Source organism: Vitis vinifera, chromosome 18, assembly GCF_030704535.1.
Source record: "Vitis vinifera cultivar Pinot Noir 40024 chromosome 18, ASM3070453v1".
Lineage (NCBI taxonomy): Eukaryota > Viridiplantae > Streptophyta > Magnoliopsida > Vitales > Vitaceae > Vitis > Vitis vinifera.
This window is the reverse complement of record NC_081822.1, coordinates 139842-164863: the sequence shown is the minus strand read 5'-3', so window position 1 is coordinate 164863 and position 25022 is coordinate 139842. Positions and strand designations below refer to the sequence as shown.

General features: G+C 36.1%; 1 protein-coding gene across 1 annotated transcript; it reads right to left on the bottom strand.

Annotated features, from left to right (window-relative positions):
* Positions 1–1340: 1340 nt before the first annotated feature.
* On the bottom strand, positions 1341–16260 carry LOC100246165 (uncharacterized). Its single transcript, XM_002274201.5, has 3 exons — positions 15078–16260; positions 13865–14551; positions 1341–2505 (listed from the first exon to the last, which is right to left on the bottom strand). The coding sequence occupies exons 1-3, from the start codon at positions 16065–16067 to the stop codon at positions 1921–1923; spliced, it is 2262 nt and encodes a 753-aa protein (XP_002274237.1). The 5' UTR covers positions 16068–16260; the 3' UTR covers positions 1341–1920.
* Positions 16261–25022: the final 8762 nt, after the last annotated feature.

The window sequence follows — 25022 nt, the reverse complement described above, 5'->3', positions numbered from 1 at the left end:
TTTAAAAGATAGAAAAATAGAAACTTAAGTTTAATTTTGTTATATTATGTTTTACTGTTAATGACTTTATCCAATAAAATACCTCCTATATGACCTATCTCTCTTTAGCTTATGTTCCTCTCTCAACCCACCCTTGATTGGAAAAAGAAAATGTTTCTTTATTTTCAATATACTTGAAATACAATTATCATTATTTTCTTTGACACCTATCTTCTTATTTCAATTTTTTTTCTTCTAAACAACAAAATCTTCACATAAAATCCTTTCTTCGAAACTTGTTTGTTAGTACAAAACCATTTTAGATAAATTCAAAAGCTAATTTAAAATTTTTTAATGCATTTTTTTTAATCCATGTGTGGATATTAGATTTGTACTACATGAATCTATTTTAAAAATAATTTAGAAGTGAGAAATTTTGAAAAAAGTGGAAGTGAAATAAAAAAAAAAAATGTTTCCAAATATCTTTGCAATTGATCAAATTTTACGCACTCCTTTCAACAAAAGTCCAAGAATGCCGAAAGAACCATTTTTATTTTTTTTGAATGAATGTTATTCAGATTTCAAGATGAAAGAGAAAAAAAAAAAAAAAAATCTATTTCATGGTGTTCGAACCTATAAGGCCGGACATTGAAAGTAATTCAGAAGTATAGTTTTGGGCGCTCTTAAACATGTCTAGAAGTATAGTTCTAAACGCTTCAAAAGTATATTCGGAAGTGTCATTTTGGATGCTCTTAAGCATGTCTAGAAGTATAATTCTAGGCGCCCTTGAATGTATCCAAAAGTATAGTTCTAAATGCCTTAAAGATATCCAGAAGTATAATTCTGAACACTGCTAATCTTAAGGGTATTTTATTTATTTCAAGGATCATATTTATCTTTAAAAAATAATAATCTAAGTGAATGTATAGAGATATCTAGTGAATGCAAATATAAACACTCAAAAAAATTAAAAATAAATAAATAACGTGCTAGAAAAATGTAATCATGGTCGGCTTCCAAATAAAAGTATTAAAAACACATCGCTAAAGCTGCAGGATTTTCACCCAAAAGAACAAAATTTATCCAGTTGGACGATGGATGTCTACATGGACCAAACCAACTAGATTAAAAGTTTATCTAGGTTTTTTTTTTTTTTTTAAAATATTATTATTTTGATACGCAACTCTAAATATTAAACATTATTGCTATTTTTTTATTCCAAAGAGTCTGAGGAAAAGAAAATAAAACATATAAAACGAGAAAAAGCAAAAAGAGGATTTATGAACTTTTCTTTATTTGATCATTTATGGTAAGAGAGTTAAAAAAGGAAAATTAAAGTTTTAAAAAATGTCCTTTGTCCATTCAAATAAAACCTATCCGCTTCAGGTTTACTTGAATAAAAATAATCATAAGATTCGAGTACAAATCTTTTGGGACATCACCCAAAATAAGCCTATCGGATGCTGCCACTAGACTGAAAACAAGCACCTTTAGGAAATTCATGAAGGTGGATTAGACTAAAGCCTTCCACATAGGCAGGAGCTATACCACAAGCATACGGCCGAGGAGAAAAAGGGCAAAAAGAGTCCAGACCTCATCATTGCCAATAGAACACAGTGCTATAAAATAACTCCGGAAAATATGGACAGCTCAGAATAATTCGAAGACAAATTATTTTGGGGATACCACTCCTTTTTCCTGCTCCAGCAACGAGGCCAAATCAGAAAGCACCCAGAAAAGTATACAGAACCCTGGGCAGTATGAAACCTAACGGCTGGAAGAGCCTTAGATAGGGGATGCAATTCTCGAGTAGTTTCACGAATGTTCAATATTTCCCATAAGAGTTTTTCTGCTTCTCCCTCGAAAAGCAGACAGGTTCTTGTTTCTTCATAAATCTTCCATCAAAAGTTCCAAAGTTGACTTCAATCTGGTGGTAAATCACTACAGTGCAGGAAGATGGACTGAAGCTGCCAGTTCCGCTAACTGTTTCCCACCAAGGTTTGATACTAGTTCCATGGACATGAAGTGTTTAGGAAGATTTTCAAATTCTTCCTCCTTGAAATTGTAACTTTGTTCAAGGTTTTTTGCTTCGACCTCTGCTGCTTCAGCCTCTGCAAGTAGAAGATTAGCTTCTTCAAGGTCCCCCAACTCTACAGCAGCCAACCTTTCTGCTTTAGCAGCACCAGCCACTAAAAGCAACCTCTGGAATCTAGCCATTGCCACCTCTTTTTCCTTGAACAAAATCAATTCATCAGCCTCCACCAGCCAATTAACAGTGTCTTTAATTTCTTCCTCAAGCTTCCCAAGCTCTAACATGGCTCCATCCATTTTAACCTCTTCACCTTCTTTTTCAACACTTAATTTCTTTGCTTCAGCAGCTACTCTTGCTGCTTCTTTGAAATTTCTTGCAGCTGCAGCAACTTTCTTTTCTGCTTCCAGCTCAGGGACTATTTTGTCTATGAAGAAAATTCTTTGCTTGGAGGATGCTATTTCTTGTTGAATGCTAGACTTAGTTGATGATAATTCCTGACAACAGATAAGTGGAAGATTCAATCCATAGGTTGCATATAATAGCAAAGTTTTTGAAGGGAAAAAAGTGGCAGTTAGACGTCCTAGGTTCATCAATTTGCTGTTTCAAGTGAAAATGAGAAGTACAGTTCCTTGTGCAGTAGTAGTCACACGAGACAAATGAAAACATATATAGACAACAAATATGCAATAGAAAACCTCATGGCCAAGTTCCCTGGCAAGAACCAATATCCTCATGAAGAGGAAAAAGGAAAAAACAAAGCATAAGCCCATAAAGAAGGGGAAAAGAGAGAGAAGCAATAAACATACTATTAACAAAATGTACAGGTATTTATAATACAATGCCACTACTGATTTGACAGTTCAACAAAATTGAGTAAGAATAGTTATAAATAATTTAAATTAACTTGGCAAGTGGAATCATAAGGATTTAAAGTTTCACTACAAGGGGTGCCAATGTGATCAGCCATTACATATTTTGTGGAGGCCACCAGTAGTATCACTTCTGCCCCTAGATTAGATTAGTGTTCTCCTCTATAACTTGAAGAATCACTGTAGAGGAAATTGAAGGTTTTATCTTTATTTGATCCATGTTGTTTTTGAAGCCTTTGCTTATCTTCTTCGTCTTTCATGGATATTAGTATTAGGAGGGTTTATTACCGCTCCTTATTTCACCTTCTCCTTTCTTGCTTGCATCATTATGGTCCCACAACTTGAGGCAGATGTAGAGAAATTAAAGAGAATATCAGGTTTTGCTCAGTTTGGAAATCGCTTTCTAGTTTGGAAAATGCTTTCTAGTTTTCATTTTATATTTTTATTTTCTGAAAATAATTTTTGTTTCTTATTTTTTCTTTTCTTGAAAATGTGAGTGAGAAAAGTAAAAACTGTTTTTAAATAATGAATATCATAAAATCTTGTATAGCATTGAGGTTTTACTTGGATGGAAAATGGTTGTCTCTTATTCTTTTTCATATTCTTTTCCTATTTTTTTATTTTACATTACTTATAATAAAAAGTTTTAATCTCCTTATAATTAAATCCATTAACGTGATTTAGTTTCTAATATAACAAATATACTCAATACAACCTAAAGTTAGAATAGTACTTGTACGATGATATTTGATTTCAAATTTAAATGGGATCACCATAGTGCATTGCAATTTGATTGCAGTAGTTACCTTAGAATGACCCTAAATCAATTTTGATATCAGATCAGAAATTCTTGACTTCAGGTTGTATGTGACTAAAGGAGTGGAATGATTCAGTCAATCAGGACTAAAGGCTATAATTTTTGTTTTTAGAGAAAAAGTTTTAGACTTGAAAATGTAAGTTAGGAGTGGAACAATTTATGCAACCATGACTAACGGCAATAATTTTTTAACGTTGTTGCTAGTAGCTATGTCATAAGCAAATCAAGAGAATTGCTGACATAGTACCAACTTCCAAACTTGTGTTTTTTTTCTTTCTGCCAAGAAGGATGATGCATTATGGTTATTGATCGAGGCAACAGTTTGAATATAGCTCTGTTAGAGGTTTGTTGAGAAGCCTAATCTAAATGGAGAAGCACCCAACCCCTTTTTCAAGAACATAGGTAAATGTTTTAGTAAGTCTCTCTCTTTTTTTTTTTTTCTTTTTTTTTGATAGGTAAAGGAATGTATATTAAAATTAGAAAAGGAAGCCAAGTACACCAATGTGCACAAGACATATACAAGGAGCACCTAAAACAAGCTCTCCAAAAAGAGCACAAAAAACACTCAAGCCCTCAACAAGACCCCACTCACTCTACGAAATCAAACAAGGGCATTGAGTCTTCCCTTATGTATATGCTAACCCAAGAAGAGAGATTACAAAGAAACAAAATTTTTAACCATTGGTCATTTTGTTCCTTATCTTCAAAAGCTCTTTGATTTCGTTCCCTCTAAATTATCCAAAAAATGCAAAGAGAAGTAGTGTTCCACACCTTTTTTCTTTTATTCTCAACAAAGGAGCCTTGCCAACTTAAGAGCAAAACCCTCACTGAAGAAGGGATCACCCAAGACACCTTAAATAAGGAAAACAATAGGTGCCAAAGAAGCCTTGCTTTAGAGCAATGAAGAAGTAAATGATCAATAGACTCCCCCTCTTGCCTACACATATAACATCTTGTTGGAAAACCGAAACTGCTATGGAAAGAAATAACTTTGTAAAGTTGTAAATTATTTATTAGTTGTCAATCTTTGTATTTTTAGGAAAGTAATTATTAGGAGTTGTTCTTTCCTTTTAATCAGTGATTTAGTTTCCTAATTTGAAGGATTTGTATATGTTGTAAACTCTATAAAAGAATAATCTCAATGAAAGAAAATTTATTCCCGTGAAACCCTATTCTTCAACTTGGTATCAGAGCTAGCAATTTGTTTGCCGAAATCCTCCTTCTTCCTCTCTTTCAATCCCTGTTCTCTGAAATCATGTTGGATATTTCAAACTAATCCACTACTGTTCCTCAACCTTCTCTGAACAATCCCATCATCACCGATTCTTCAAAAATTAGTCCTACCACCTCAAAATCTCACTTTGTCCAAATCACCACGATTCACTTGAATGGTGACAACTTTCTGAGATGGTCTCAATCAGTTCGGATGTACATCAGAGGACGTGGAAAGATGGGCTACCTAACAGGTGAAAAGAAGGCTCCTGCAGTGGATGATCCGAACTATGCTATATGGGATGCTGAGAATTCCATGGTGATGACATGGCTTGTGAATTCTATGGAAGAAGACATTAGCTCTAATTACATGTGCTATCCAACAACACAAGAGTTTTGGGAGAATGTAAATCAGATGTATTCTGATTTAGGGAATCAATCACAGACTAATGAGGCTGAGACCAGCCCCTTCACCATTGGGCAAATGGAACATCTTCTTGCACTGCTAAAATCCAACTTGACATCCGGTACTTCTAGTGTTTCTTTGGCACACACAGGTAATGAATTATATGCTCTATCTTGTCGTTTTAAATCTACTCCATGGATAATCGATTCTAGAGCATCCGACCACATGACCAATTCCTCAAACATGTTTGAATCCTATTCACCGTGTCCTGGAAATAAAAAGGTTCGGATAGCTGATGGTAATTTCTCACCTATTGTAGGAAAAGGTCTAATAAAAATCTCTGAGGGAATAGATCTTAAATCTGTTCTCCATGCTCCTAAACTTACTTGTAATCTCTTGTCTGTTAGCAAATTATCTAGAGATTCTAATTGTTGTGTTATCTTCTATGAATCCCATTGTATTTTTCAGGACCAGAGCTCAGGGAAGACGATTGGCAGTGCTAGGATGATCAATGGTCTCTATTATTTCGAGGATAATTTACCTAGTAATAAAATTGCTCAAGGACTAAGTAGTATTAGTTCTCTTTTTGTTCCCGATCAAATAATGGTTTGGCATTCCATATTAGGCCATCCTAGTTTCTCTTATTTAAAACATTTATTTCCAGTGTTATTTCAAAAGGTTGATCCTTTATCATTTCAATGTGAAAGTTGTTTATTGGCAAAGAGCCAACGAAAAACTTACATTCCAAAACCCTACTATGCATCAAAACCATTTTATCTTTTTCACAATGATGTTTAGGGACCTTCAAAAGTAACCACAATTTCAGGAAAAAAATGGTTTGTGACCTTTATAGACGACCATACACGTCTTTGTTGGGTATATTTAATGAGGGAAAAATCTGAAGTCGAAAGGATTTTTAAAGAATTTTACAGAATGATTGAAAACCAATTTCAAACAAAAATTAGTATTTTGAGATCTGATAATGGGACTGATATTAAAGTTTTGAAACCTTTTCAAACGAGAAAGGAATTTTACATCAATCCTCGTGTTCTGATACCCCTGAACATAATGGAATAGTTGAACGTAAAAATAAACACTTGTTAGAAGTAACACGGGTTATGATGTTTTACATGACTATTCCAAAATACTTATGGGGGGATGCCATACTAACTGCTTCATATCTAATCAACAGGATGCCTACAAAAATTTTACAGTATACCACTCCTTTGGAGTGCTTGAAAAAAGTATTTCCAGAATCTCGAATTAATTCTGAATTACCCTTGAAAATATTTGGTTGCACTGCGTATGTACACATTCCAAAAAGATCAAGATCTAAGTTAGACCCAAGAGCAGAAAAATGTGTTTTTGTAGGATATACTCCTAATAAAAAGGGTTACCAATTTTTTTATCCCCTTACAAAACGTTTTTACACAACTATGGATGTTTCCTTTATAGAAAATGTCCCATATTTTACCAAAAATTTACTTCAAGGGGAGAAATTAGTGGAACCAAATTTTTGGGAAATTGTTGAACCTTTGCCTAGTGTAATTCTTGATATCTCTCTTGAAAAAGAAAATAAGGAAACTAAGCTTACTGAATCCGAATCTGAAATTGGTCTGTCAGAAGAAGAAATACTACGAATGAAAAAAAATAGAAACAATCTTGAGCCTGTGGTTTATTCAAGGAAAAAAGTCCCTGGAAGAAGTAAAGACCAACTGATCATCCCAGCACATGGTCAACCAAAAGCCCTGGGCAATGGCTCTCTAAATGTCTTAGGTAACCCTCCTTCTATTCCTACTCATATACATGCTTCTTCTTCTTCTGTTACTGATTTAAGTTTACCATCACACTTTGGTCCAAGTCCAGAAATATCTGCACCCGAACCCGGTTTAGGATTAGCCCCAATTGTTCCTGCACAGGACCTTGACCTTGATCTCCCTATTGCTCTTAGAAAGGGAACCCGAGCCTGCACTAAACATCCCATTACCAAATATATCTCCTATAGTAACCTTTCTGACAACTATAAAGCATTCACTACAAATATTTCAAAACTTGTGGTACCTAGAAATATTCAAGAAGCACTAGATGAACTGAGTTGGAAATTGGCAGTGTTTGAGGAAATGAATGCCTTAAAAAAGAATGGCACTTGGGAGGTTGTAGATTTACCAAGGGAAAAAAAAGTTGTAGGGTGCAAATGGGTGTTTTCAATAAAGAGTAAAGCAGATGGAAGTGTTGAGAGATACAAAGTCAGACTTGTGGCAAAGGGTTTTACTCAAACCTATAGGATAGACTACCAAGAGACTTTCGCCCCCGTAGCTAAAATAAACTTGATTAGAGTTTTGTTGTCCCTTGTAGTAAATTCCAATTGGCCCTTATACCAATTGGATGTTAAAAATGCCTTTCTTAATGGAGACCTAGAGGAGGAAGTGTTCATGAGTCCCCCACCAGGTTTTGAAGAAAGTTTTGGAGTTGGGAAAGTGTGCAAATTGAAGAAGTCCTTATACGGACTTAAGCAGTCGCCTAGAGCTTGGTTTGAGGGCTTTGGCAAAGTAATAAAGCATTATGGATATACTCAAAGCCAAGCTGATCACACGATGTTTTACAAACATTCAAATGAAGGTAAAGTAGTCATCTTAATTGTGTATGTTAATGATATTGTGTTAATTGGGGATGATTGCAATGAACTAGAGAAGCTGAAGGGGAAACTTGCTGAGGAATTTGAGATTAAGGGCCTGGGGGCATTAAAATACTTTCTTAGGATGGAGTTTGCTAGGTTCAAAGAAGCTATCTTTGTAAATCAACAGAAGTATGTTCTTGATCTTCTTGATGAGACAGGTATGTTAGGATGTAAGCCTGCTAAAACACCTATAGAGCCGAATGTAAAACTGCAGCCTACAAAAGCCAAGAATGTGAAGGACTGGGATCGTTATCAGAGACTTGTTGGGAGATTGATTTACCTATCCCATACACGCCCTGACATAGCATTCTCAGTGAGTATGGTTAGTCAGTTTATGCATGGGCCTGGACCAGAGCATTTTGAAGTTGTTTACAAGATTCTAAGGTATCTAAAGGGGACACCAGGCAGAGGTCTTCTGTTCAAGTCACGAGGACACCTACAAATTGAAACCTACACCGATGCAGACTGGGCTGGAAGCATAGTGGATTGAAGGTCCACCTCTGAGTACTGTTCACTTGTAGGTGGCAACTTGGTTACGTGGCGAAGTAAAAAACAGAATGTGGTTGCTAGAAGTAGTGCTGAGGCTGAGTTTAGAGCTGTAGCTCATGGTATTTGTGAGATTATGTGGATAAGAAGATTACTAGAAGAGTTAAAGATGACAGGTTCATCTCCTATGAAGTTGTATTGTGACAACAAGGCAGAAATTTCAGTAGCTCACAATCCGGTTCTCCATGACCGCACCAAACATGTGGAAGTGGACAAGCATTTCATTAAAGAGAAGATAGACAACGGATTGGTCTGTATGACCTATATCCTTACTGAGGAACAAGTGACTGATGTCTTCACCAAAGGGCTACATAAGAGGCAATTCGATTTTCTAGTTGGCAAGCTAGCTATGGAAGATATCTTTAAGTCAGCTTGAGAGGGAGTGTTGGAAAACCGAAACTGATATGGAAAGAAATAACTTTGTAAAACTGTAAATTATTTATTAGTTGTCAATCTTTGTATTTTTAGGAAAGTAATTATTAGGAGTTATTCTTTCCTTTTAATCAGTGATTTAGTTTCCTAATTTGAAGGATTTGTATATGTTGTAAACTCTATAAAAGAATAATCTCAATGAAAGAAAATTTATTCCCGTGAAACCCTATTCTTCAACTCATCTATTCACCCTCTCTTCTAGAGATTATCTAAAGTTAGCACTCTTCCTAAAGTTGGCACTTTTCCCCAATTAGCTTCCCATGCAAAAAAGCTGACTTTGGATGGTACCCACGGATACTAGTTAGCACTCTCTAGGTGTCCCTCATCTCTTGTTTCAAGGGTCGCAAGAGACCAAAAGAGTACTTAAGGGCCTATTTGAGAACTATTTTTGAGAACAATTTTCTGTTTTCTATTCTTAAAAACAAAAAATATGATGTTTTTAGAAAACACTTTTTAGTTGTTTTCTAAGGGTTGTTTTAAAAAATCATTATGCAAACATGTAGAATAATTAAAAATAAAACATTAGATATAAAAAAAATTATTTTTAAAACATATTTAAAAATATTAAAAATGGGTTAAAAAAATTTTAGGCTTCCAAACAAACTTTTATTTTACAAAAATCAGACAACAGTTTTCAAAAATTGTTCTCAAAAACTATTTTTTAGAACTATTTTTGAAAACAATTACCAAACAAGCCTAAGGGCTCCTTTTCAAAGGGTATGCCTTGACTGAGGAAATTCTCTAGCCCAAAACCAGGGCCTCTAACACAATTGTTGGGCTAAGCAAAGAACTGGAGGCCCAATAAAGTCCTTTTTAGACCCATAAACACCCCAACCCCCCTTTAAAGGCCTGTTCTACTTCTTTTGTGCTAAACTAACACTCTCCCGGCCCAACCCAACCCAAAAAAGAGAGGGCAATTTAAAAACCCAGCATCCTCAACTTTCCTGTTCAAATCTAATAACCCTCAAGCACGCCATGAGAATACGCTTTCCTCTCCCTCACTCCTGCCATGTCCTTCCAATCAAGAGAACGATTTTAGAGAATACCCACCTCATGTTGACTTTTTAGAGAACGATTTTCCACCACCTTTATGGCTCGTGAACTACCACTACCCTCTTCCCTAACCTCCTGTACACCTCCTTTTGGAACGAATAAAGTTTTCCATGGTGGAACTTCCCACCAAAGTTGCACTGTGTAGCATTCAGACCCCACAAACACTTGCAGGGAGCTAGGAGTCTTTCTTCCATCAGGTTTTACAAGAACTCTGGCCTGGGTCTATTGCGATTCCGAGCAATATCTTCATCCACCTCTGCACCGATCTCCTAACATTTTGAACAGCTCCAAGCTCCACAAATGCAATAGACGTCCTAGCAATCTCACCCACACTTCTTTGGCATGAAACCCACTTCTAAAGAATCCTAAATGTGGGTCCCACCAATTTAAAAACAACAACTTTTTCCCAAACCTTCTCAACCCTCTATTCAACACAGAAACTGCCTCTGAGGGATCTTCAAAGTCTAAGAGAACCAACCCCCAAGCAAAGACAAAGACACTCCTCCTCTCAACTGCCAGCTCATGACAGCCCAATTTTTTAGTGCTATCAAATCCGGGACTTGGCCCCCCAAGTTCTCCCCATCTGCCTACCAAACAGCATTTTAAAGACGTGATCCTTGAGAGCACCACCTTTTTGTCTAACTGTACCCATATAGCCTCCCCCACTTCCTTTAAAACCTTCCGAGTTTTTTCTGCATAAGACTCATCCACAGGGAGAATAGTCTTACTTCCCTCCTCCGTCTGCAGCTTCCCACTAGAACCTCCCTTAAGCCCAAGAGATGGAGGAACCACCCCAAGACTGGCAGTTGGCCAATAAAAGTTAGCCATATTCATGGATATCCGTGACTTTTTTTATTGAGAAGTCTAACATGATGGTTACAAAAATACTAACTCTTATGCACAAGAGGCATATGAAAATTCTCCATCCAATTAAGCAAGTTCCACCATCCAAGAGGCAGATGATCAACCAACATCTTTGAAAAGAAAAGAAAAAATAAAAACACAATCAAATACTCTTAACAAAGATATTTCTATTTCCACTGTTACTTTTCTGATCCATGATTTGCAGAATTCACATCTCTCACATCTTCTCTACTTCATGTTTATTTTTTACCTACTTTTTCTTTAATTTCCTCAAAGTTCATTCTCAGTTAGTTCAATTTTTAGAACTCTTATGCTTTTGCTAATATGATATATTCCTTCCAACCAATTTTATATTGGAAATCAAAAACTCATGCCAAGTAAATCCACATGGCTTGTAGTTAATAAGAAAGTAAAAACCAATTATATGCTTCAAAAGGAGAGGCCTCCAAAGCCCTCTGTCCAGAACATTGTGTTATGTGCTTGGGAAATATTGAAACACCTAACCATCTTTTTTGCATTGCACATTTAACTTTGGGACTCTTCCATAGGTTGCTTAACTTATTGAAATTGAGTGGTCACCACCCAAAAGTGAGAAAAAGATGATTATTTTCTTTAGGGGATTTGGATGTCTCTTGAGGGTGGGGCCTCTAGCTTGAGGCTAGCCTTATTTTTAATTTGGATTTTTTAATGAGAGAGGAAGGAAATGATCTTTGGAGCTAGATGAATTATATGGAGGTTGTGGGATTTGGTTCATTTCTATTCTTTTTTAAGGGCCTTGATGACCAACATCTCTATTGGTACTCCATTAGCTTGTCACTGCTAGATTGGAATTATAATTTAAGCGGGAAACTTAGCATAAGTGGATTCCACTTCCAATTGGCTCAATAAATTTAATCTGGAACAACTTAATATTAGATTGTTTAGGAATCATCATGAACCATGCTAAGAGCTTTTTCATAACCTACTAGCAAAGGTGTAGCTATTAACCCAAATCCATTGTCATTTTGCGAGTATCCAAAAGGAAAGAGGCTCATGGAAGTATAATAAATGTATCCACCGAGTTATTGATGTCACTAGTGACTTAAGATATTCTTTTTCTTGGGCTTCACACTTTGCTAACCACATAGTAGATCATTTAGCCAAGCAAGGGATAGAAGAAAAACACGGATTGGAGAACTACAGAGAGAAAGCCTTCCTCCTTCCTCAACCCCTCTAGTGCTATCCTGAGTTGTTTCTGAGTTGGGAAAGCAAACCCTTTGCCTGAAGGCAATTGAAACTTGATCCTTTTTTAGGCTTGCTTTAGCTAAAGGACCGATCAAACCCTTATTTATGGGCCTTCCAACCTCCATTGTAAAACCTTTCTTCAGTGTTCACATCACCACCTGCCATGGTAGACCCATCCTAGTTTCAGATGGAGATGAGACCTTTTCAGCATTGATAATGATTGTTAGAGGAGTTGTCAATGCTTAAACAGGTAACAATGAGATGAATCAAGGTGGGATTCTCATCTCTGATGGTTGTGTCAATGATGAGGGGCTTGGGGAAAATTGAAGGGCTGGAAGGTTGCCATACTTAAGGCCACATGGGTGACGTTGGGAGAAGGTGGAGGACAATTGCACTCCACGCCACTCGAGTCAAATTTCAAATTTCAGATTTGTTAATACTTGTAAAAAGGATTGAGTCCTTTGCAAGTTAGACAACTTTTTAATCAAATGGGTTGGGTTGGTAAGAAGATTTTAATAAGAGGGAAGCAAGCCCAATTTTTTTTTTTTTTTGATAAGTGGGAAGCAAGCCCAATTACTTAAAGGAAGCTCAAGTCATGAGATGGGCAAAAACACCATGGGGAACCAGATTGAAATTTCCTCAGCAAAAGGAAGACATTAAAAGATAGGTGCCTAAATTTCTTAGTGGGCCAAAGTTGCACTTTGGGCTAGCCTTCATTGCTTTTAAAGTTTGGCCCATTTGCTTCCTTCTTTCTAGAGATCCAGAGCATGGTTTTCTCACCTCTAGAGAACCAAGTATCACATGAGTCGTTGACTCTAGTGCCATTCCCAGACAACTTGAGGCTACATGCAAGCAATATGTCGTTGTCTTTTAAAGGTTTGTTCCAAGACAAAATTAATGAAGAGTTCTATATTAAGTATGACAAATTCATTTTTATGGGGTAATGAATTTAAAAAAAAAAAATGACTTAGAATTTCACTAGACCTTGGAAAGTTGTCTCAATTTGAGGTCAAGTTTTTGACAAGTTGGAATGAGTTGATGAGGATGCGACTCTTCAGGTTTAGTCACGAAAATGAAAAAACCGAAAAACAAATCCTAAGTTGATTCCTGGTTTGTAGTTGTTGGTTAATTAAGTCTAATTTAAAATTTGGTTGATATAACACACTTTAATCTTATTTATAATTTTAAAATTCTTATTTAGAATTTGGCAAGTCTTGTTAGTGGAAAATTGTCTTATTTATACTTCACTTCTACAATTTGAAAGGTTTAGGAGTTTTTTCTTTCTGTTGTTTGTTTTTTGTTTTTGTTTTTTTTTTTTTGACAGGTTTAGGAGTTCTTAGGAAAGAACTTAAGAATCCTAATAGATCAATGCAAGGTCTTGTTGGATATTTAAGATTCTCTAAAGCCAATGAACAAGGTTAATTATTATAAAACAAAAATAATATAATAAATGATGATAATTTTTGTGTCTTTGCATCATCTATGGGTGACTACATTATTTTATCTTTTAATAGAAACACCTAGAAGGCCAAACTCTGAAGGTTTTTCTATTAAAAAAACTACTTCCCTCTCCCCCTCTCTCCCACCCAAACAAACCTGCCCCCCCCCCCTTTTTTTGGTTTCAAGAAAAGAAAACAAGTTTCTTATAGGTTAAACAATATCCAGTCTTGCGCAACAAGTAGACATTTTTGAAAGCTAAGTGGTTGGAACAAATGGAAGAAACCACACAACAGGATCAAGAAGAGATACTAACCTGAAGAGAAGCTCTAGCGGCAGAAACCTCCTGTCTGAGAATTTGCACTTCCTCAGAGAGTTTTTCTTCAGTCTTCGCAAGCCTCAGTTTATCTTCCCTGGACTTCACAATGGACAATGCAAAACTCTTTCTTAGACCAACAACTTCTTCATATGCTTTTGCTTCATCTGCAGAAATCCTAGCAAGTTCCCTAAGTTTTGCTCCCCTTTCTTCTTCCTCAGAAAGCAAGTCATCAATTTCCTTTTTCTTCATTGATAAAGCTTCACTCTCCAATTCCGTCTGAGATAGGCTTGATTGCAAATTATCATATTTCATATTGATGCTTAAATGCATCTCTTGAAATCCAGAGACAACATCAGCTATTCTTTTATCAACAGCTTTGATGTTAGCATCATTTTCTGCAATCTCATCTTCCTTCTCTCTCACCAAAGCAAGCAATTTCTCCAGCTCATCCATCAGCGTATCTTTTCTCTTGCAAAGAAATTCTCTCTCTCTCCTTTCATCTTCAGCTGCATGCTCAATGGAATCATTCAATAACAAGCGTGTGTCACTTATTAAATGCGATTCAATTTCTAATTCCAACTTCCTGACTTCCAAGGCTTCAGTTGATGAAAACCATTGGTCCATTTCTTTTGAAGACAGGAACTGTGCCCTCTTGGAGATTTCATTTGCATTGTTAGCAGCATCCTGGGAAGAGGGAATTCGAATGTCAGGAAATTTGCTTCTGATTAAATCAACATCTTGAATGAGAATCGCAACTGTATATGAAACTATCTTACAAGCAAGAAAGCATCTGAAAAACATCCATTATTCCTGAGCCGGCTATCATCTTAGTTGTTGATACACTATTGGGTCACATTTTGAAATAAGTTACCTTCAAATTATGGACCTAATTGACTGTCTGTTCTAAAATAATCCAAGTTCATCATATTTCAAAGAGTCCATTTTTTATTGGTATGAATTTATCCAGATTAGGATTAAACCATCCAACTTTCCAATTGCAATCCCTATTCTTTCCCTATCTTTGTTTTTTTTTGTCCAATCAAAATTCTCAGTAGTGCAACTTTTACTTTTCTGCTTTTTAATAGAGATTCTTTTGACAAAGTTCAGTATAAAGTTTGGAATTTTCAGATTTGAGAATGATGTTCCGCATTTAGCTAAATTAAATGACGAGTCATATACAACCAAAACAAGGATGAATCATCACGCTCACCGTTGCGAATTGTTCCAGCAAAGAAACGCATTCTTCCTCAGCTGTAATCTGCCGCTCTAGAACCTCCTGCATCTTTGAATCTATAGCATCACACTCGGCTTCTGCATCCCTCAGGGCGGCAATAAAAGCTTGTTTGTCCTTCTCTGCTCCAGCAAGGCTCTGGCTCAGCCTCTCTGCCATCTCAAAATCTTCAGCCTCGCATGCTTCCTCAAGCTCCTTCTCAAGTTCCATGGACTTTGTGGATGCTAGATTTAGATTCTGAGCGGCTTTTCGTCTCCTCCTCATGGAATCCTTCCTTGATGCAGAAATTGAAGCAGCCAATTGCCGAGCATGGTGGAGCTTCTCAGAAATGATGGCCCTGACTCGATCAAAGTTGGCTTCAGTGGAAGTGGAACAGGTAGTCTTTTCTTCCTCTAGTTGTATTTGTTCCTGTTCGTTCTGTTGTGGGAAAGGCTTGAATTGCACATCATCTAAGACCAAATCATGATCCTCACGAACTAAGATAGCTTGAGATGTTGTTGGTGGTGATGGATGAGAATCCAGCGTCTCATCGGGAAGCAAAGAAAAGGATTTGGTTTGGGAATGAGAATCATCGGATGGAGAGGATTGTACTTCTGCATCGTCAACAAGGGAGAGCTGGTTGAGGCTGTCTCTACCGTATCCGATCCTTAAACTGGCTCTCTTTTTCTTTCTGGAAATCTGTCGGGAGACCGAGGGGGTTTCTTCCCTGGTTGTTGACGTTGAGATAGGAGTTGGAGAGGGATCCAAGAGTGGATTTCGGAATTGATTGGGAGTGATAAGCGTGAGATCTGAGAAGAGGTTTTCGTCAAGGGGCTGAGATGAGGACGATGATAATGATGCAGACGCATCAGTTAGAGGGATTGGATCACAGTTACCATCGACGCCGTCTTGGTCTGCAAGGGTTTGAGAAGGGTTAAACAGGATCATCCCCTCAAACAGAGAATCCATTTCATCAGCCTCCAACGCCATCTCACACTTACAGCGGACAGCCTACCACCGCCAAAGGAATATCATTCACCGGACGCCGCCTGTGGATACTTCTCCTTTGCCAGACGTCAATGCTCCTTGGATTCTACCAACATGAACAAGTCGTTGTATTTCACTCTCTTTCTTTCTTTCTTTCTTTCCTTTTTTTCCTTCCAAATTCTTATTATTGTTAATGTTGGTATTATTTTTTTTCTCCTTTTTTCGGTTTACCATTGTGAGAAGATAAATTTTCTTCCCTCTCCTCGAATGAATTCGAAGACCAGCATCAAGGAGAATTGTTTTCACCAATGTTTTAATAGGTTGTTATGAATAAAAAGAAAATATAAAAAATTAAAACAAAAATTATAAAAAGCAAATATAATTAATATGATATTATCCCTCTTTTTATTTTCATAAAAATTTTTAAATAGGTTTTTCTTCTTTACATATATTTTCTTGAATTACCTTTAATTTTTATATAAAAAAAATTATTAAATAAATAAATTTTAAATCAAATTATACTCTATATATAATTTATTAATTTACAAAAATAATTTGAAACTTCAAAACTAATTTAATTAATAATAAAAATACCATGAAATTCGATTATATTAGAAAATTATAGATTAAAATTCATTTTGGATGACTTAGTTTTTTTCTTTAAGTATAATTATATTTTTATAAATTTTTTAATATTTAGATAAATTCCAAATCAAATTATACTTGATACATTTGATTTATTAAAGAGTTTAATAATTTTTAAAAATAATTTAAAATTAAAATAGTAATCCAATTAATACCATAAATTTAAAATGGCTTTATTATATTAGAACCATTTTTTTCACCATACGAATAAATTTTAAATTAAATAAAACTTAATATATTTAATTCATTTACAAGTTTAGCAATTTATACAAAAAATTTATGGATAAAAATTTGTCCATAACCATTTTATTATGACTTTTGATTGCGTAATTATATTTTTATAAATTTTCTCACTAAATAAATGAGCTTCAAACCATGTGATACTTTATATTTAAATTATTAATGAGTTTAATGATTTTTAAAAATAATTTAAAATTCAAACAATAGATTTAATTAATGAAATTGCATATTAAATCAAAGTATTCTAAAATATTATGTGCATAATTAAGTATTAAATATATGTACCTAATGAAAATTTTGATTCACATGTTAAAAAATTAATTTTAATTGTTATTAAATTTAATAAAAATTTATTATTAATTATTATTAACTTAAGCCACAGGAGCTTGTAGGCTTTTGACACATGTTAGGGCGGCTAAAGCGTACCTTGTGTTAGCCAGAGAATTTAGTTAAAAAATATTCTACTAAGTAAATCTTTTTCCAAAATAATTCTCAAACCACTTATTATATTATGTCATAAAATTATAGTTAATAACTATAATTTAAAAATTATAGTTATTTAATAATGATTTTGTGATAGAAAAAAGGTATTAAAAAAAATAACATCTTATGTTATGTGGATGTCCATATGATGTACTAATTTGAAAATTATTTTTGTTGAAGATGTATTACATGGATTTTTTTTTAATATATTATTTTTACTCAAAACTACCTTTTTTTTTTTTCTTTCTTGTAGGCATGTGGGAAATAAGAGGCTTACTTAACTGGTGCAACTCAGTATAAAAACTAATGAAGATAATTCTTTCTATTTTCAATTAAAAATATTATGTTTTTCAAAAAAAGTTTAAAAGTGTCGTCTTTATTAAACTAACTTTTTAAAAATATCTTTTTTAATAAACTTTTTTTACAATCGAAAAAACTGATGTTTTCTCCATATTTTTAAAACCCAAAAATATTATCTGATTAATATTTTCATTTATTTTTCATTAAAAACATTATTCCTATTAGATATCTTACGACAAAAAATACAAAAGAGATATGGTATTATCTTATTGTTGTGCCAATAGAAGCGTCAATTTAAACATATTAATGAAAAAACATAAAAATATCAATTACATAAAAGGATACACAAAATTTCAATAAAGTTAAACCAATTATACCTACTTTCATAAATGAAAGAGAATATTTCATTATACGATAGAGATATTACAAACAACATAAGTAGATACAACTATTAGGTTCCAAAACATTCCGTTTTTCCCAATTATTTGTATCTCCATCCTGACTAGTCATTTTGATCCACCAAGTGTTTCTTACTCTTCCTCTTCCTCACATCCACACCTGGTGAACCATTTTCCTCCATGAGGTGTCTTTTGTCATTTCTCACATCTTTATCCACTACGTGTGATCCTCACAAACCTATCTCTCTCCCGTGACTTTTTCCTCTCATGACATAGAATATTTATAAAGATATTTTTACTAGTTTTTCTTATTCTATAAGGAATCTAATTATAATCACATATAAACTAAGGATTATGTTGTATAATATTCCATCTACAAAAAAGAGCATAATCCACTTAGGAACTCGAGACACTAAACAATCTCCACTTTGAATCAAATTCCATAAAGTCAATATTTTATCTTTGTATGATCTACAATTTCCTTGTGCGCATCACTGTCCCTTTTTGTGAACCACCGTCTTGTCATACACCATGATCCCCTTGCTTGTTATATCACTTATGAGAGAAAAATTGACTCGACGAAATTACCCAACGCTTTTTGTTGATCTTTAGGGAAAAAAGAGGAATCACAATATCCTATTTTTTCCTTAGGAACGTCGGGAAACACACCTTTAAAAAGTGATACCTGAATGCTCGTCCCTCTCTACAGTATGAGAACACTCGAAACATAAATCAAAACGCAAAGAGTAGAGGCTTAGACCAACTCAACAGAGTTAGAGAGGGGAGATCAAACTATAACCATCACAGTAGATCCAAGGTAAGGCAGAAGGTGTGGGGTTTATCATTAAAATATAATAAATACGGAAGCTGGAAGCTGCAAGCAGGAAGCCGGAAGCCGGAACGGCGGGACGAACCAACTGGAAAAACTAACAAAAAACATGAAAAGTCTAATTGCGCAAATCAAACATCTTACTGTGTCTTATAAGAAAAGAGAGGGTTCTAACAATCAAGTTAATGCTAGTAGTAGTAGTAGTAGTAGACGTATCATCAGAGCGCCAGTTTTACCGATTATTTGAAAACCATGGAGAAAAGACAATATACAAGGGGTGATGAGCAGTAGTAATAATTTTTTAGGGTATAAAGTTTCGCGGTTCGCTAATAAGGTATCTTATCCCATGGTACTTCTAAATAGAGTTCCTTCGATTCGAAGAATAGATCTTGTCGGAAAAGGTAAAGATAAATTCATGGGGTCACCGGAGAGACGCATAGGTTTGGCTGATATTATGAGAAGAACATCACGGGTTAAGTCACGCTATAGTAATCAACTTATATGGGTAAAGGCCTACCATATAAGTTACTACTACAGATATTCTGAATCAATGCGTTCAGCTATAGTCTCCTTCTGGCTGATATGATGACGCATTTCCACGAACGGTTGGAGAAGGTTAGCTTACACCTCTCCTACTCTAGCATCTGGGTACAGAGAAAGACTATCCCTAGTGACTTAAAAGATCATCTTTTGATGCTTAAATTAAAGTCAGGGCTATAGGCTGACTACATAACCTTACGACTGATTAGCTTAAACTTGGGACTTATATAATGACAGTCGTGTACTATAAAAGCTTGCACTCTAACCCGGGATTATCTAGCTCTTGCACGCTTACTCTATCCTTTCTTTATCCCTAGTTACTACTAAGATCATCTTTTTTTAGATAGTAGTGATTGCCCTTCAACTCTAGATCTAGGGCAAAAGGCTGAGCTTGTTCGCATACTATCCTCAGGGCCTGAAAAGAGGGAATTGGAATTCAAATCTATAGCACCTGAGATTACAGGGTATACTGGATTAGCAGGTGGACTGAGAGCCTTTGTCGAATATCCCCTTCATTACTCCTCTACTTATCCCATCTCAACTCTATAACCTGACTTATATATAGGAATATAAGTCAATATTGAACCCTTGTATATTGGTGCACCTTCTGCCGTATCTTTAGCGTTCAACAAAGAGTTGGTGTATTGCTGTATTTCATGGAGTATCTCTATTCCCTTTCGCTAATTTACTGCCCGTTCTTCAATAGTTTAGTCCCGTGCTATAGCTGAACGCATAGCTGGCATTCCTTATATTCCTTTCATATCTGAAATTCTATTTGATATAATTATGGACGATATTGATCAAACTATTGAAGAACGATTGCCTAAACTTAAATATGCACGCTTTCTAAATGAGATATTTATTCCCATTTTTAATAAAGTTAATAATATAGAACTTTATGCTGCTTTGAACGATATTTTCAAAGAATGCAATTTTACTTCGCCTGACATTGAACATGCTGTTAGGGGTGGGGATCCTATCCCTTTCTCAGGCGGTACCATTAAAATCAACTATAATGAAGGAAAGAGTGAAATAAAATGGGTAGTCTAAGGTTGAAATATTTATACATAGTATTGATTCTATATGTTTTCATGCGAGTTGATAAATGTGTTGAACATAAGTTGTATTCTCAAGACATAATGAAGAGCTCACAAGTGGAAGAAAGCGTCGGGCTTAGCGTGCAATCGATTTTGGAGGATTTCTCTTTTTGTGATCCTGTTAGTCTAAACGAGAATTTCATTAAAATTGGGAACCATTCGGCCTTTTATAAATTCTTGACTATGTTTTATAGAAATGAAGTGGTCATTTTGAGGCTAATCATAATGCGAAGAAAGGGTAAGAGGGCGGGACAACTAACGGGTAGTTGTATTTCTTTCATTTTGAGGCTGATCATGACGCGAAGAAAGGGTAAGTAGACGGGCAGAGGCTCATTGAGTTTAAAGTATGATAGAGGATGGTTCGAGTCTAAATCGGATGTAATCTTGTTCTTTTTCGGGAAGGATGAGGCCCCCAGCGATGGGTGGGAAAGGGGAGTGGGGATGTGGGCTCATTTCGCTGATAGGCGGAGGATCTATAAGTATTCCCTAATTCTGACTCCCGCCCTATAACCTGTGAGTCAGTCCACTGGGATAATTTGAAGGAAGAAAGGGAGGGCTCGCTGGTAAAGGAGCTGACCTAACTCTAATGTAAAGGGTACTGGCACTAGAGAGATTACACTAAAGGGGACGACTTATATTAAGATTGCCTGGATATCGGAACTCTTACAGGAGCTTAGTCAATATGGGGTGGTGAACCAGAACATAGAAGCCCTCGCCCGGGAGAGAGGCAGGAAATAAATGTACTTATATAGCCCCCCAAGATATAGATATACTACTGTGGAAGCCTGAAAGAGAAGCACTTGATAAATGCCTGGAAGGGATACTGGCAACTATTATGGCCTATCCTACGACATGGAAGCTTTCTACCACCGGCTCGCCTGTCTCCTCGTGCACTTACACTCTAAGGTTTTTTCCTAGTTCTGGAGATAAAGACTATACTATATAGGCTGACTCAAGTAAATACTCGCTGCTACTAGACATATTGCCCTCTGCTACGGGAATGCCTACTCAATCAGGGCGAAGGGTATAAAGTCCAACTGCTGTAACTGCAGCTCCAATTTCAACAGGCACTCTAGATGATTAGAAGGACTCCAACTGGATGGGATTGGATTAGGATTGGCTAGAACCGAACTCTCAATGGTTTCCATAGAGTAAATGAAGAAGATCTCTTTCTTTCTTTAGCAGCTGAGGCGTGAACAAGAAGACCAGGTTCTCGGCATCTCAGAATCAGAAGGAAGGTCTCATTCCAGTTTGATTTCCATGCCTGCAGGAAAGATATAAGATCTGGACTTTCTGCTTGATTCTGCTTAGAATGTTTTGATAAAACCAATGTTTTCAGAACCGGACCGGTGATCGAACCGGAAAAATTACCGGTTCACGGTTCACCGGTCGGACCGGCGGTCGAACCGCTATTGAACCGGTGATGTAATAAATATATAATTTATATATTATATAAAATTAAAAATATATAAAATTATAAATTTTAATAATGTTTGATTTTTATATTTGGAATATTAAATTAAATGATAAAGTTTAATATTTTAAATTTTATTAAATAGAAAGATGTAATATTTAAGAATGAAGATATATTTAAAATGAAAAAAATTATATATTTAATTTTATCTTTTTGTCTTTGTATTTTATTGTTTTAAAATTATTCTATTAATTAATTTATATTATTTTTTATAATTGTTATAAAAATAAACAGGAATTTAAATATTTACATTTCTTTAAAGATTTTATATGATAAAAATTTGAAATAAAAACATTAATGTTAAGTCTTATTATATATATATATATATTTTTTTTAACAACATTGCAATGATATGAATAGCTCATGCGTCCAACCCTCATGCTGCCAGCCTTCCATGCATCCGCGTCCAGCCCTCATGCTGCCATGCATCCAGCCTTTGAGGCAGTCCTATTCCAGTCCCACATCGGAAGCACAAGAATTCCATGTGCTTCAAGTACTCTATAAATACCTTGCAAGTTGCAACAGGCAAACCAAGCTAAACAAGCTAACAAATTGGGCTTGAAAGGCATGGCCCAAGGGACATGATAATAAGCTAATGATTTATTTGTTTGGGCCCAGTTGTTTAAACCAACTATGGGCTTATAATTACTTGGAGTTTCAAAAGTTATGGGTGTGGAATGGGCTCAATGGATAATGGGCCTTTTAATTTTGAACAAATTTTTGTAGAATTTGAAAAAGAAGGCTTGGCCGGTTCGTGAAAAACCGGACGGTTTGTCCGGTTCGGCGGTTCGACCGGTGGTTTGAACGGTTTAATGCCGGTTCGACCACAAAACGGTTCCTTGAGACGGACCGAACCGGAAAGTTGACCGGTCGGTGGTTCGACCGGTCGGACCGGCCGGTCCGGTCCGGTTTTTAAAACATTGGATAAAACACAATTCTTCCCTTACTGATGATTTGAGAGGTCGTCTCTTTCTAGGCAGTCGGTATCGAAGAAAGTCTCGTCAACCATTCCCTCCTCTCTCAAGTCAAGCTAGGTCAATGAAATGTGAAAAGAAATGAGATCCAAGGTACGAAGTAGAGTAGGTAAGTCCGGAATGAGAGAAGAGATAGATCAAGTAGTCCAGTCGGGAAGGTCCGAACCTTCACTTTCACTGGAACCCGAGATGTTTAGTGGGGAACAACCAACATGCGAATGTGAGTTTGAAGGGATGCGATCAATCGAACGAATGCACTTTCTTTGGTATCAATCTAGTGAGCTCGGAAAGCAACGAAGCCCGAGGTAAGACCTCTATCTAGTAAATAGCTAACTTATGGAATTGTTCTAGCGGATTGGCAGGAAAGGCAGGGCAATAAAGATCGGAAGCCACTTCTTCGAAAATCTATAACGATTCTATTGATTAGTTGAAGGCAGAATCCCCGCTTGAAGCAGCACAGCAGAGGGAAAAAGGTTAGCAGCAGAAGGCCAGTTGTAAACTGGCTGAAAGTAGAAGGGGCGTAGCGATACGTTGTTCATACGAGAGTTGCTCCCCAGTCAAGTAAGGCAGTCAAGGTAATGTAATGGGCTCCATTTCTAGTAAGGATAGCGTAGCTAGTTCTCTTTATAGGAAACTCAACTTTAAGTCAAGAAGGGTAGGTTTGTTAGTAGGCTCAGGCTAAACTGATCATATATGGCTACGAGTTCTAGCAAAGAAAGAGATTTGATCACTCTTTCTAGGTCCCGGTACTCTCGATACCGTAAAATAGAATCTATAGTAAGGAAAAACACCAATAGAATGAGTTATGAGGGGATATTCCATATCGTTAGCTCAGTCTCCGGCGAAGGAAAGATAAATCCATTCCGTTTTTTGTCCGTGGGGAAGCTCAGCAACTAGTTTATCTGGGTTGTTGTACTCCTCGAATCACTAAGGCGGTAGCTCACGAAGAAGAAGGTAGCTTGCTTGTTATTATTCGAAGGAAGTTCAGGAGAAGTGAGTGAGAAGCTCAGTAGAGGGTTAGGCTTCTCTTCTATGGAATAAGTTGACTCTCTCGGCTCCAATCCTCGGTTCAATACTCCTCTCTCTGTGAATATCAATCTCAAAGGTCTTCCTTCTTGGTTAGCGGTCCTCGCTCCGATTAGTTCATCTCGCACTTCCATATGAGTATAACAATCTATAGACGATCTATCTGGTGGTATAATGTCCCTGATCAAATATTAAATGTTCTGTTTGTCTTAACTAAACCAGAGTTAGGGGGGTTAATTGATATGGTAAAGGATACCTTTATCAATGGTGTATGTGTTGAGCACAAAAACCCGAGTCCTTGTGAATGTGGTGAATTTAGAAATTCCGTAACTAAATCTGTATTTGGACAGGAAATGAGTGACTGTGATATAAGAAAAGCACGAGCTATGTCGCTTGCTACGATGTTAACGGGTGCAATAGTTGTTATATTACTAGCTAGGGATAGTATTCCTTCTGTGGGTACAATTACATTGCCTACTTCTCCTTCGCTGCGCTCCTAGACTGCTTGAAAGCGGGAAAGAAGCAACCTGAGATTGTTCCCGGGTGAGCTACTTAGACTGATAGATAAACTTTCTCCAGAACTGCCTTGCCTTATAGTACTTAAAGCATTTCATTTATCCTTGTAGGAGCCTTTCCTATACAACAAGTGAGATAGAAAGCGAGCATTTTAGGCTTTTATTGGGGGCAATCTCTGAGTCTGTTACAGCGAGTGAGGCAGGAAGCCCTAATGCTACTTTTTATCCATTTCATTTAGAGATGCAGTTGCCATTGCTTCTCTTGCTAAGCCGGAATCCCCTCTAGGTAGTATGTCAGTAGTTAATAGTCCCATTCCATCTTTTACCGGCAAGCCGGAGGGGTTTTAGTGGAAGTTTGAGTTGCTTTCGATAGAGATTAGTGGAAGTTTGAGTTGCTTTCGATAGAGATCCAGTGGATCTCTATCGAAAGCAACTCA